Source organism: Chionomys nivalis, chromosome 1 (assembly GCF_950005125.1).
Source record: "Chionomys nivalis chromosome 1, mChiNiv1.1, whole genome shotgun sequence".
Taxonomy (NCBI): Eukaryota; Metazoa; Chordata; class Mammalia; order Rodentia; family Cricetidae; genus Chionomys; species Chionomys nivalis.
The window spans coordinates 139,375,397-139,390,662 of NC_080086.1; the positions used below are offsets into that span (position 1 = coordinate 139,375,397).

Consider the following 15,266-nt stretch of genomic DNA (forward strand, 5'->3'; position numbering starts at 1 on the left):
AAACGCCTACTAATAGAAACAATTTGAAAATCCTAACATTAAACCAAATACCCATAAATACCTGGTTTTTGAAAAAGAAGCTAAAACTATACAATGGGGAAAAGAAAGCATCTTTAACAGTGGTGCTTACATAACTGTATGTCATCATGTAGAGCATTACAAATATATCCTTGTCTATCACCATGTACAAAACTTAGGTCCAAGTGGATCAAAGACCTCAACATAAATCAAAGTATACTGAACCTAATAGAACAGGAAGTGGAATTAGCCATGAATACATTGGCACAGGAGATTACTTCCTAAATATAACACCAACAATGTAGACATTTAGAGCAACAATCAATAAATAGGACCTCCTAAAATTGAAAATCTTCTATAAGGAAAAGGACACCATAAATAAGACAAAAACGACAGCCTACAAATGGGAAAATATCTTCACTAACACCACATCTAACAGAGGGCTAATGTTCAAAGTACATAAAAAAATCAAGAAACTAGACATCAAAGTGCAATAATCAAGTTAAAAATGGGGTACAGATCTAAACAGAATATTCTCAACAGAAAAGTCTCAAAAGGCCGAAAGAAATTTAAGGAATCTTAGGACCGCTTTGGATATTATTTCATAACAACAAGGATCCTACTTATAATAAATTTACTGCATTTTATTTATTCACAGTTCTAAATATTTTTATCTTTTTGAGGATCTCTAACATATTTTTGACCCTCACACTTTTAATTCATCTTAATTTAGGAGAATCTGAGATGTCAATTTCTCCTGGTTTAAGTATGAAATTATCATGCTGAGCTGTTTGTCTTATGAAGTAATATGAGAATTAGCACGAAACATGAAACAGACAACTATCTCTCTTAGTATCATTTGCAGGAAGAGATGGATAAATGCTATTTGACCTTCTTAAGTGAGCAGCTCACTTTCAACACCCATAACCCATGTACATACATGATCACTTGACTGTCAGTACATCTGTTATGATGGCAATATGCCTACTCTCAAAATGGTCTTCCAGTTTAGACTGCAGGTGCCAGCTAAGTAGATTGGCAACCCAAAATTCTGAAAATGCTCTCTTGTTCTGCAGAAAACGATGCCACATTAACACCCACATGACTTCTTACTGACACACCACCTGTTCATTATTTTTAAGCCAAAAATACCCATACAAAAGGCCATGAGTAAGCAGTTGAGGAAACAATGTTGAATACCAATGATTATCCCAATGAACAACATGTTTTTATAATTTTAAAAAGGTGGTTATATATATTGAAAAACACAAAAATACATATAAAAATATCCTATCCAAACATGACTAAGACAAATAGTTACCACAGTACTTAACACTCAAGGTAATTATATCTTCTAATATATACATATATTTATTTTCTTCTTTTGTTAAATAAATGTTGACTGCTCTGTACTACATAAAATTATTAGAACAATATGATTTTGTTGGGTATGTGAAATTGACTTTATATGTGACTGTAAATATGCACACAGATTTATTTTTAGAAGAATTTTATAAAGTGAAAAATGTAAAATTGAATACAATTTTTGTATACTACTTTAGTGGTACTTAATTTCCAGGGTGACTTGGGGAAGCAAAAATAAGTATTTTAAATCATACTCAATAGTATGTAAAATTCTAATCAGATCAATATTTGAAACTACAAAATAAGAGAAAACTACTGCCTAAAATATAAAATGCCCCAGGTTATGATAATAATAATGCAAATAATAAGAGATCTTGCTATACTCATTGGCTAAATGACTTCAAATGCTTGAACATGTCATGGCTTATTATTCTTTAATGTTGGAAAATCCACACAAAATCATAATGATGAGAAAGATGTTAAATCCACCACACATGCTTCCCCTCATATATATATATATATATATGTGTGTGTGTGTGTGTGTGTATGTATATGTATATATGTATGTGTATGTATATATTATTATATGTATATATTGCACATTATAATATACATATAAAGAGGATATACAAATATGTGTACATATATATACATATATATATATAGACAGAGGAGGGAATTATATGCATATTATACATACATATATATGTATATATTTGAGAATTTAATTGAACAATCTAAAAGTCCTTTATACTCAATAACTGTATATTTACAGTAGCATTACTTAGTTGTCTAATTTCAAAGAAGTCTAAAATAATAAGAAATCATACTAAAATATCTTTGCACTTTAATTGTAATCAAAGTTATTCAATCAAATATATTTTCTCATGGTTTGGTGGTGGGTGGTGGCACACACCTTTAATCCCAGCACTCAGGAGGCAGAGGCAGGCAGACCTCTGTGAGTTTCAAGCTATTCTGGCATACAAGACCTAGTTCCAGAACAGAGTCCGACCTACAGAGAAACAATGCCTGAAAAAAATGAAAAAAAAATTTTTCTTATAGACTTTTAATCAATTATCAGCCATAATATCTATTCATTCATATACTCCTTGTTCCTTTTCATATAGGTTGGGCACCTGATATATTCTAACTTAAAATATGGAAAAGAAAATGGTATTTTGGATTATTTGTTGAATTTTGTAGCATATGTTTATCTAAATCACAGAATACTAACTAATAAGCTCATCTTTCTATGGTAAAAAATTTAAATCTAGAACAATAAGTAAAGTACATTTTTGCTAATCCATTTTTAATAAATAATATGTGTACAATTTTTCTAAAAAAGAAATTTAAGGAATTGTGCAACATCCTTAATCATCAGGGAAATCCAAATCAAAATAACTCTGAGCTATCATCTTGCATCAGAATGGTCAGAATGGGTAAGATCAAAACCACACCATGCTTCTCTTACTTGGGCTGGTTCCACTCCCTGTTAGCAGCTTTCCTCAGCAGGTATCACATGGCTCTGGCATCTCCAACAGCCTGAGGTCTTTGAGGCAATCCAGATATGACTTTCACAGATTGACACAATGACCTTTCTAGGCCTCCATGCAGTGACACCCTTGTGCCTGGCTGAAGGCGAAGGTGTAAGTCACAAACACCAGTTTGGAAATGATAAATAGAATGGTTATTTATTTAAAAGGGAAAAACTTACAGATCACCATCACAGACAACAGCCCTCTGTGCAATCAGGAAGGGAGTCTAGTCGCCGGAAGCAAAGCAGGAAGTAAGAGAGTGTGAGGAGGGAAGTGGCTGCTTTTTTAAAGGGAGAGAGACCATGCCCCAATGGGCTGGTATATCAGCGGCTATTGGCTGGAGGAGCTGAAGGACCTCCCACAACACCTCCCCCTTTTGTTTAAGTAAGAGAGGTTTAACCTACTATGAAATGATATACAATAAGTACAAATATCCTAGTCTAACTAGCTTAAGACTTATATAATAAATAGCTTGGCCAAGTCAAGAGTGGAAAGTAACTATATTTATATAGTCTTCAACCCCATCAAAGATCTGAGAAGGGAAATAATGTTACCTGAGTAAATAGGAAGTGCAATCAAACAACTTCCAAAACATGCAACAAATCACAGAGACAACTAGCTACCTGGGCAATCACCCAAGGTCACATTTGCAGCGTTGAAGCAACCAACTTTGGCTAAGGCCTAACATAACTGACAAACCATGTTCAAAGGCAAGCAACTTTTCAAAACTATCTTACCCTGTCTTGGCAGGATATGACAGTCCTGTTTTTTCCATTGATGCATGCTCTGTATTTCTGTCAGTGGTTGAGGTATGGGCATTTCTTTGCCCTAAGGCCAGTTCTGCCAAAAAGAAATGCTCCAGGTGGAGTATCTTTGGTGCTATATTCTCTCTGGAATAGAGTGGTGTTGCCAGGAGCAATTGTGTCTCACTACCACAAAACTCTGAGTTAGATTAAAGGCCATTTTCTACAACTCGTTGAAGAGGTTGAAGATTATCTATCTATACTGAGTATAATCTCTATATATCTAAAGAACCTGTTTAGTCTAATTATAAATGACAAACTCAGAATACTATTGATCTATATAATTCTCAATACCTATCTAACTTAAAGACTAAGACAATAAATGACTGTGAAACAAATGAGGACAATGACCTCCAAATATAAACGATGTACAAATATACATTGCAGTATAGTAAATATATATCAATACACAAACAATATATAAGTATCTTTTTTTATTGAAAAAAATTTTGTACCTCCTCCCCGCCTCCCATTTCCCTCCCCCTCCCCCCGCCCCTCTCCCCCTTCCCCCACTCCTCTTCTCCTCCCTCTCCAGTCCCAGGAGCAGTCAGGGTTCCCTGCCCTGCGGAAAGTCCAAGGTCCTCCCCCCTCCATCCAGGTCTAGGAAGGTGAACATCCAAACTGTCTAGGCTCCCACAAAGCCAGAACATGAAGTAGGATCAAAACCCCGTGCCATTGTCCTTGGCCTCTCATCAGCTCTCACTGTCTGCCATGTTCAGAGAGTCCAGTTTTATCCCATGCTTTTTCAGTCATGGTCCAGCTGGCCTTGGTGAGCTCCCAATAGATCGGCCCCACTGTCTCAGTGGGTGGGTGCACCCCTCGTGGTCCTGACTTCCTTGTTCATGTTCTCCCTCCTTCTGCTCCTCATTAGGACCTTGGGAGATAAGTCTGGTGCTCCAGTGTGGGTCTCCGTCTCTATCTCCATCCATCGCTAGATGAAGGTTCTATGGTGATATGCAAGATATTCATCAGTATGGCTATGGGATAGGTTCATTTCAGGTTCCCTATCCTCAGGTGCCCAAGGAACTAACTGGGGACATTGCCCTGGGCATCTGGTAGCCACTCCAAGTTTGAGTCTCTTGCCAACACTTAGGTGGCTCCCTTAACTAAGATATGAGTTTCCCTGCTCCCCTATCCAACCTTCCTATATCCCCAATCATCCCATTTCCCCAAGTTCCCTTCATCCTCTCCTTTACACTTTTCTCTCTCCATCTCCCCTTACCCCCATCCCACCTCACCTCCAAGATTCCAATTTTTTGCCCGGCAATCTTGTCTATTTGCCATAGCCAGGAGGATAACTATATGTTTTTCCTTGGGTTTGCCCTCTTGTTTAGCTTCTTTAGGACCACAAATTATAGACTCAGTGGCCCCCTATCCATGGCTGGAAACCAATTATGAGTGAGTACATCCCATGATCTTCTTTTGGGGTCTGGGTTACCTCACTCAGGATAGTATTTTCTTTTTTTTTTTTTTTCAATTTACAAATAAGTTTTATTTTTTTATTTTTTTTGACTTTCTTTTTTTTTATTCTTTTTTAATTAAAATTTCCAACTGCTCCCCGTTTCCCATTTCCCTCCCCTCCTCCCACACATTGCCCCCTCCCCCCACTCCCCTCCCCCATCCCCACTCCTCTTCTCCTCCACCCAGTCCATTCCCCCTCCCTCTCGATACTGAAGAGCAGTCCAAATTCCCTGCCCTACAGGAAGACCAAGGTCCTCCCACTTCCATCCAGGCCCAGGAAGGTGAGCATCAAAACAGGCTAAGCTCCCACAAAGCCAGTTCATGTATTAGGATCGAAACCTAGTGCCATTGTCCTTGGCTTCTCATCAGCCTTCATAGTCCGCCATGTTCAGAGGGTCCAGTTTCAACCCATGCTTATTCAGTCCCAGTCCAGCTGGCCTTGAAGAGCTCCCAATAGATCAGTTCCACTGTCACAGTGGGTGGGTGCACGCCTCGTGGTCCTGATTTCCTTGCTCATGTTCTCCCTCCTTCTGCTCCTCATTTGGACCTTAAGAGCTCAGACCGTTGCTCCAATTTGGGTCTCTGTCTCTCTCTCGATCTATCGCCAGTTGAAAGTTCCTGTGCCATTCTCCTTGGCCTCTCGTCAGCTCTCATTGTCCGCCACATTCCGAGAGTCCGGTTTTATCCCATGTTTTTTCAGTAGCAGTCCAGCTGACCTTGGTGAGCTCCCAATAGATCGGCCCCACTGTCTCAGTGGTTGGGTGCACCCCTCGTGGTCCTGACTTCCTTGTTCATGTTCTCTCTCCTTCTGTTCCTCATTATAACCTTGGGAGCTCAGTCCGGTGCTCCAGTGTGGGTCTCTGGCTCTATCTCCATCCATCGCTAGATGAAGGTTCTATGGCGATATGCAAGATATTCATCAGTATGATTATAGGATAGGTTCATTTCAGGTTCCCTATCCTCAGGTGCCCCAATGAACTAACTGGGGACATTGCTCTGGGCATCTGGTAGCCATTCCAAGTTCAAGTCTCTTGCCACCCCTTAGGTGGCTCCCTTACCTAAGGTATGAGTTTCCCTTCTCCCCTATCCAACCTTCCTTTATCCCCAATCACCCCGATTCCCCCAGTTCCCCTCATCCTCTCCTTCACACTTTTCTCTCCCCATCACCCCTCATCCCCATCCCACCCCACCCCCAAGATTGCAATTTTTTGCCCATCAGTCATGTCTATTTCCCATAGCTGGGAGGATATCTATATGTTTTTCCTTGGGTTTACCCTCTTGTTTAGCTTCTTTAGGATCACAAATTATAGACTCAGTGGCCCCTATCCATGGCTAGAAACCAATTATGAGTGAGTACATCCCATGTTCTTCTTTTTGGGTCTGGGTTACCTCACTAAGGATCGTATTTTCTATTTCCATCCATTTGCATGCAAAATTCGAGAAGTCATTGTTTTTTACCGCAGAGTAGTACTCTAATGTGTATATATTCCACACTTTCTTCATCCATTCTTCCATTGAAGGGCATCTAGGTTGCTTCCGGGTTCTGGCTATTACAAATAATGCTGCTATGAACATAGTTGGACAAATGCTTTTGTCATATGATAGGGCATCTCTTGGGTATATTCCCAAGAGTGGTATTGCTGGGTCCAGGGGTAGGTTGATCCCAATTTTTCTGAGAAACCGCCACACTGATTTCCAAAGTGGTTGCACAAGTTTGCAGTCCCACCAGCAATGGATGAGGGTACCCCTTTCTCCACAACCTCTCCAGCAAAGGCTATCCTTGGTGTTTTTGATTTTAGCCATTCTGACAGGTGTAAGATGATATCTCAAAGTTGTTTTGATTTGCATTTCTCTGATCGCTAAGGAGGTTGAGCATGACCTTAAGTATCTTTTGGCCATTTTAACTTCTTCTGTTGAGAATTCTCTGTTCAGTTCAGTGCCCCATTTTTTAATTGGGTTAATTATCCTTTTAAAGTCTAGTTTCTTGAGTTCTTTATATATTTTGGAGATCAGACCTTTGTCTGTTGTGGGGTTGGTGAAGATCTTCTCCCAGTCAGTAGGCTGCCTTTTTGTCTTAATGACAGTGTCCTTTGCTTTACAGAAGCTTCTCAGTTTCAGGAGGTCCCATTTATTCAATGTTGCCCTTAAAGTCTGTGCTGCTGGGGTTATACATAGGAAGCAATCTCCAGTGCCCATATGTTGTAGGGTACTTCCCATTTTCTCTTCTATCAGGTTCAGTGTGTTCAGATTGATATTGAGGTCTTTGATCCATTTGGACTTGAGTTTTGTGCATGGTGATAGATATGGGTCTATTTTCATTCTTCTACAGGTTGACATCCAATTGTGCCAGCACCATTTGTTGAAGATGCTTTCTTTCTTCCATTGTATACTTTTAGCTCCTTTATCGAAAATCAGTTGTTCATAGGTTTGTGGGTTAAAATCCGGGTCTTCTATACGATTCCATTGGTCGACTTCTCTGTTTTTATGCCAGTACCACGCTGTTTTCATTACTGTAGCTCTGTAATAGAGTTTGAAGTCAGGGATGGTAATGCCTCCAGAAGTTCCTTTATTGTATAAGATTGTTTTGGCTATCCTGGGTTTTTTGTTTCTCCATATAAAGTTGATTATTGTCCTCTCAAGATCTGTGAAGAATTTTGATGGGATTTTAATGGGGATTGCATTGAATCTATAAATTGCCCTTGGTAGAATTGCCATTTTTACTATGTTGATTCTCCCAATCCAAGAGCAAGGGAGATCCTTCTATTTTCTGGTATCCTCTTCAATTTCTTTCTTCAATGCCTTAAAGTTTTATGTCAAATAGATCTTTCACTTCCTTGGTTAGAGTTACCCCAAGATATTTTATGCTGTTTGTGGCTATCGTGAAAGGTGATGATTCTCTTATTTCTCTCTCTGCTCAGGATAGTATTTTCTATTTCCATCCATTTGCATGCAAAATTCGAGGAGTCATTTTTTTTACCGCAGAGTAGTACTCTAATGTATATATATTCCATACTTTCTTCATATATTCTTCCATTGAAGGACACCTAGGATGCTTCCAGGTTCTGGCTATTACAAATAATGCTGCTATGACCATAGTTGAACAAATGCTTTTGTCATATGATAGAGCATCTCTTGGGTATATTCCCTAGAGTGGTATTGTTGGATCCAGGGGTAGGTTGATCCCAAGTTTTCTGAGAAACCGCCACACTGATTTCCAAAGTGGTTGCACAAGTTTGCAGTCCCACCAGCAATGGATGAGGGTACCCATTTCTCCACAACCTCTCCAGCAGAGGCTATCCTTGGTGTTTTTGATTTTAGCCATTCTGACAGGTGTATGATGATATCTCAAAGTTGTTTTGATTTGCATTTCTCTGATCGCTAAGGAGGTTGAGCATGACCTTAAGTGTCTTTTGGCCATTTGAACTTCTTCTGTTGAGAATTCTCTCTTAAAATCAGTGCCCTATTTTTTAATTGGGTTAATTATCATTTTAACATCTAGTTTCTTGAGTTCTTTATAAATTTTGGAGATCAGACCTTTGTCTGTTGTGGGGTTGGTGAAGATTTTCTCCCAGTCAGTAGGCTGCTTTTTTGTCTTAGTGACAGTGTCCTTTGCTTTACAGAAGCTTCTCAGTTTCAGGAGGTCCCATTTATTCAATGTACATAGGAAGCGATCTCCTGTGCCCATATGTTGTAGGGTACTTCCCATTTTCTTTTCTATCAGGTTCAGTGTGTTCAGATTGATATTGAGGTCTTTGATCCATTTGGACTTGATTTTTGTGCATGGTGATAGATATGGGTCTATTTTCATTCTTCTACAGGTTGACATCCAGTTGTGCCAGCACCATTTGTTGAAGATGCTTTCTTTCTTCCATTGTACACTTTGAGCTCCTTTATCGAAAATGAGGTGTTCATAGGCTTGTGGGTTAAAATCCGGGTCTTCTATACGATTCCATTGGTCGACTTCTCTGTTTTTATGCCAGTACCACACTGTTTTCATTACTGTAGCTCTGTAATAGAGTTGGAAGTCAGGGATGGTAATGCCTCCAGAAGTTCCTTTATTGTATAAGATTGTTTTGGCTATCCTGGGTTTTTTGTTTTTCCATATAAAGTTGATTATTGTCCTCTCAAGATCTGTGAAGAATTTTGATGGGACCTTGATGGGGATTGCATTGAATCTATAGATTGCCTTTGGTAGAATTGCCATTTTTACTATGTTGATCCTCCCAATCCAAGAGCAAGGGACATCCTTGGTAGAATTGCCATTTTTACTATGTTGATCCTCCCAATCCAAGAGCAAGGAAGATCTTTCCATTTTCTGGTACCCTCTTCAATTTCTTTCTTCAATGCCTTAAAGTTCTTGTCAAATAAATCTTTCACTTCCTTGGTTAGAGTTACCCCAAGATATTTTATGCTGTTTGTGGCTATCGTGAAAGGTGATGATTCTCTTATTTCCCTCTCTGCTTCCATATCCTTTGTGTATAAGAGGGTGACTGATTTTTTGGAGTTGATCTTGTATCCTGCCACATTACTAAAGGTATTTATCAGCTGTAGAAGTTCTTTGGTGGAGTTTTTGGAGTCGCTTAAGTACACTATTATATCATCTGCAAATAATACAAGTTTAACTTCTTCCTTTCCAATTCAAATCCCTTTAATCCCCTTATGTTGTCTTATTGCTATTGCTAAGACTTCAAGAACTATATTGAAGAGGTATGGAGAGAGTGGACAGCCTTGGCGTGTTCCTGATTTTAGTGGGATGGCTTTAAGTTTCTCTCAGTTTAATTTGATGTTAGCTGTCGGCTTGCTGTAAATAGCTTTAATTATATTTAGGTATGACCCTTGTATCCCTAATCTCTCCAAGACTTTTATCATAACGGGATGTTGAATTTTGTTGAATGCTTTTTCAGCATCTAATGAAACGATCATATGGCTTTTTTCTTTCAGTTTATTTATATGATGGATTACATTAATAGATTTGCGTATGTTAAACCAGCCCTGCATCTCTGGGATGAAGCCTACTTGATCATAATGGATAATTTTTCTAATGTGTTCTTGGATTCGGTTTGCCAGTATTTTGTTGAGGATTTTTGTGTCGATGTTCATGAGTGAGATTGGCCTGTAATTCTCTTGGTTGAGTCTTTGTATGGTTTTGGTATCAGAGTTACTGTAGCTTCATAAAAGGAATTTGGCAATGACTCTTCTGTTTCTATATTGTGAAATACATTAAGGAGTATAGGTATTAGTTCTTCCTGATTTTCAATAAAGGAGCTAAAAGTATACAATGGAAAAAAGAGAGCATCTTCAACAAATTGTGCTGGCAAAACTGGATGTCAATCTGTATAAGAATGAAAATAGAGCCATATCTATCCCCATGCACAAAAATCAAGTCCAAATGAATTAAAGACCTCAATATCAGTCTGAACACACTGAACCTGGTAGGAATGAAAGTGGGAAGTACTCTACAACACATGGGCACAGGAGACCACTTCCTACATATAACCCCAGCAGCACAGACATTATGGGCATCATTGAATAAATGGGATCTCCTGAGACTGAGAAGCTTCTGTAAAGCAAAGGACACTGTCGCTAAGACAAAAAAGGAACCCACTAACTGGGAGAATATCTTCACCAACCCCACAACTGACAAAGGTCTGATCTCCAAAATATATAAAGAACTCAAGAAACTAGACCGGAAAAGGCTAATCAACCCAATTATAAAATGGGGCACTGAGCTGACCAGAGAATTCTCAACAGAAGAAGTTCAAATGGCCAAAAGACACTTAAGGTCATGCTCAACTTCCTTAGCGATATGGGAAATGCAAATCAAGACACCTTTAAGATACCATCTTACACCTGTCAGAATAGCTAAAATCAAAAACACCAATGATAGCCTTTGCTGGAGGGGTTGTGGAGAAAGGGGTACACGCATCCATTATTGGTGGGAATGCAAACTTGTGCAACCACTTTGGAAAGCGGTGTGATGGTTTCTCAAGAAATTCGGGATCAGCCTACCTCTGAACCCAGCAATACCACTCTTGGGAATATACCCAAGAGATGACTTATCATACAACAAAAGTATATGCTCAACTATGTCCATAGCAGCATTGTTTGTAATAGCCAGAACCTGGAAACAACCTAGATGCTCTTCAATGGAAGAATGGATGAAAAAAAGTGTGCAATATATACATATTAGAGTACTACTCAGCAGTAAAAAACAATGACTTCTTGAATTTTGCATGCATATGAACAGAAATAGAAAACACTATCCTGAGTGGGGTAAGCCAAACCCAAAAAGAGGAACATGGGATGTACTCACTCATAATTGGTTTCTAGCCATAAATAAAGGACATTGAGCCTATAATTTGTGATCCTAGAGAAGCTAAATAAGAAGGTGAACCCAAAGAAAAACATATAGGCATCCTCCTGAATATTAAACTTCATCAGGTGATGAAAGGAGATAGAGGCAGAGACCCACATTGGAGCACTGGACTGAAATATCACGGTCCAAATCAGGAGCAGAAGGAGAGAGAGCATGAGCAAGAAACTCAGGACCGCAAGGGGTGCACCCACACACTGAGACAATGGGCATGTTCTATCGGGAAATCACCAAGGCCAGCTGGCTGGAGTCTTAAAAAGCATGGGACAAAACCAGACTCACTGAACATAGCGGACCATGAGGACTACAGAGAACTCAAGAACAATGGCAATGGGTTTTTGATCCTACTGCACGTACTGGCTCTGTGGGATCCTAGACAGTTTGGATGCTCACCTTACCAGACCGGGATGGAGGTGGGTGGTCCTTGGACTTCCCACAGGTCAGGGAACCCTGATTGCTCTTCGGGCTGACAAGGGAGGGGGACTTGATTGGGGGAGGGAAAGGGAAATGGGAGGTTGTGGTGGGGAGGAGGCAGAAATCTTTAATAAATAAATAAATAAATTAATTAATTAATTAAAAGAAAATACTGTCTCATGGCCTCACCGCACACATACACACACATCCTTCATGGCTGCACACACACATGCAAAGACATGTTCATAAAACACACTGTAAATCATATATATATATACATACATACACACACACAATTTTTGTTTTACTAATAATATTTCAGTATTGATGAAGTACAAAACAGACATGGAATTTTCATATAAGACACATTAAGAAACTGTGGTAAAAAGGGAAAATTTAAAATCACAGTATTTTTGTTGATCCAGAGAAACTACACTTAGAAAAGAGTATTAAAGCTGCAATAGGACATGTAAACTATTTTTGATGGCTGAGAGTAAATTAAATTTCCTTCAGTAGAAAAACATAAAAATTCAGCATCAGTGAGGAGCTTTCATTGAGTAACCTCAGAATCTGTTAACATTTAAGATATAAAGTAAAGAGGAAAGAGTAAAAGTATCCTGTGGAAATTTTAAATTATGGTACACAGTTAACTTAAAAAAAATCTATAGCACTTGGCAGCAGAAATGACACAACAATGTCCATGTGTAATACCACCAATTTTATTTAAATTATTAAGAATCTTGATTTTCTACTTGAAATATGACAGAGTTTAAGAAGAATAAGTTTTTGGAAAAATTAGTTGTGGCTGCACCAGAATGACACCTTACAAACATCTGTCTGTCCAGCTCAGGGGTCAGGGACAATGGCCTCTTTTGACCTTGTAGGCACCAGTAATTCATACATATATACATGCTGACACAATACTCATAAATATAAAAAGAATAACAAAATTATTTTATTAAAATTAAGAAAAATTATTTCTATTTAAAATCTGATGGCACATAGACTGCATGTGTTTCAACATATTGATTATTCTGTTATCAGAACTGATTTGTACCAAAGGAGTAATTGTGGGATAGACATTCATCACAAACTTCTGAACACTCAGGGTGACTGGGTCGTACATCCATAACAGAGACGCAGTAGATGAGATGATAAAATCCACTGAGTATGTGACCATAAAGCAAACCACCAGCAGCAAGATGGTCTGGGTGGCCCTTTTCTCAGGTGAATCTCTCAAGTGGCTGAGGCTGTGAAGATGCTTGCATTGCTTCTGGTGTCTGAACAAGATAATCACCATATACACACTTGTGATCAGCATAACTCCTACAAGAAATACATCTCTTGAGGTTGTCACTGTTAAAATCAGTGCCCTGATGATGTAGTTTATGGAGAAGAGTGAGCAGAATGCAGTGACCTTCATCTGTTTGGGCTTACTCACATTGGTGAAAACACCAGCATAGATGATTTGGTGACTAGTGAATGACAAGTTGAAAGACCAAATAAGTAAGAAAGCAGAAATCATACACTTTTTTATTTTATATTTAAATTTTGTCAAGAAAGAGGTACTGGGACTGATAGTGACAGCCTGGAACACACTTAGGAGGCAGGTGATGCACATGGAGAGGCCTCTCATCACCCGGCTTATGTAAAAAGTTGTCTTACATTTGAAGTCATTATCAATGTTTAGTGACTCAAGTATGTCCCAAAGCCAAATATCCCCTCCAGTGAGGAGCAGCACTATGTGGGTGAAGGTCAGTTGACAGGAGATCATGTCCATGGGCTTAGGTCTGTGACATAGGATTATGAAAGTATAGAAAACAAGGAGAAACATATTGGCCAAGACTCCAAGTCCAGCTTGGAAATTAAGGACAATACTTAATGAGGACATTGGAAGAAACTGTATTCACCTTAAGAACATAAAAAGAAAAAATGAAATTTATGTGCTGGCAATGCTGAAACATGCATGTGCAGCCCATATATGGTGGCTCTGAAGACCTTGTCCATATTGGGTTTCATGGTCTAAGTTGATGAGAACAACTGACCAAGTATCTTCCTTAAGAGGGCACCAGATCCCAATATAGATGGTTGTGGAAACCTATTTCAAATACCTGAAAAAATAAAAGAGTATTCACCAAACTTTTGATTCACTGGTCAGTATGTCTATATCATCATTCTCTTTTGCCTCTTAATTAACCCATCTCTTTAATTTAAGCTCAACATTAGATGTTGCCTATGTTTCATATACTCTCAGTATATCTCCAGGATATACAGAATTCTCAGTACATCTGACACAGAATGCACGCTTCATGTGCCTGCAAATGGATGGAAATAGAAAACACTATCCTCAGTGAGGTATCCCAGACCCAAAAAGAGGAACATGGGATGTACTCACTCATAATCGGATTCTAGTCATAAATAAAGGACATTGAGCATATATTTTGTGATCCTAGAGAAGCTAAATAAGAAAGTGAACCCAAAGAAAATCGTATAGTCATCCGCCTGGAGAGGGGAAGTAGACAAGATTGCAGGGCAAAAACTGGGAACTTGCGGGTGAGGTGGCATGGGGCAAAGGGGAACTGGGATGAGAAACATGAGAAGGGGAGGATGGGAGGAGCTTGGGGGATTGGGATGGTTGGGATATAGGAAGGGTGGATTCGGGAGCAGCGAAGTATATATCCTAACTAAGGGAGCCATCTTAGGGTTGGCAAGAGACTTGACTCTAGAGTGGTTCCCAGGTGTCCAGGGAGATGTCCCCAGCTGGTACCTTGGGCAACTGAGGAGAGGGAACCTGAAATGACCCTATCCTATACTGATGAATATCTTGCATATCACCTTAGAACCTTCATCTGGCGATGGATCGAGGTAGAGACAGAGACTCAATTTGGAGCAACGGTCTGAGCTCTTAAGGTCCAAATGAGGAGCAGAAGGAGGGAGAATATGAGGAAGGAAATCAGGACCACGAGGTATGCACCCACCCACTGTGACAGTGGATCTGATTTATTGGGAGCCCACCAAGGCCAGCTAGTCTGGGACTGAATAAGCAGGGGTTGAAACTGGACTCTCTGAGCATGGCGGACAATGAAGGCTGATGAAATCCAAGGACAATGGCACTAGGTTTCGATCCTAATACATGAACTGGCTTTGTGGGAGCTTAGCCTGTTTAGACACTCACCTTCCTGGACGTAGATAGAAGACCTTCGTCTTCCAGCAGGGCAGAGAATTTGGACTGCTCTTCAGTATCCAAAGGGAAGGGGAATGGTGTGGGGGTAGGAGAAGAGGAGTGTGGATAGGGGG

General features: G+C 39.4%; 1 protein-coding gene across 1 annotated transcript; it reads right to left on the minus strand.

Annotated features, from left to right (window-relative positions):
- Positions 1 to 962: 962 nt before the first annotated feature.
- Positions 963 to 13,860, minus strand: LOC130885156 (putative vomeronasal receptor-like protein 4). The gene is made up of 3 exons (XM_057786621.1): positions 13,066 to 13,860; positions 8,391 to 8,417; positions 963 to 1,088 (listed from the first exon to the last, which is right to left on the minus strand). Exons 1-3 carry the CDS (start codon positions 13,858 to 13,860, stop codon positions 963 to 965), a joined length of 948 nt encoding a protein of 315 aa, XP_057642604.1.
- Positions 13,861 to 15,266: the final 1,406 nt, after the last annotated feature.

Excerpts from the sequence above, each read along its gene's own strand:
- LOC130885156 (XM_057786621.1), bottom strand. The coding sequence starts at position 13,860 with ATGTCCTCATTAAGTATTGTCCTTAATTTCCAAGCTGGACTTGGAGTC. Across the intron at positions 8,418-13,065 it reads CAGTCACCCTGAGTGTTCAG|AAACTTGTGCAACCACTTTG; the intron begins AAGTTTGTGATG and ends TGGTGGGACTGC. Across the intron at positions 1,089-8,390 it reads TGCAACCACTTTGGAAATCA|AACAAGAGAGCATTTTCAGA; the intron begins GTGTGGCGGTTT and ends CGTTTTCTGCAG.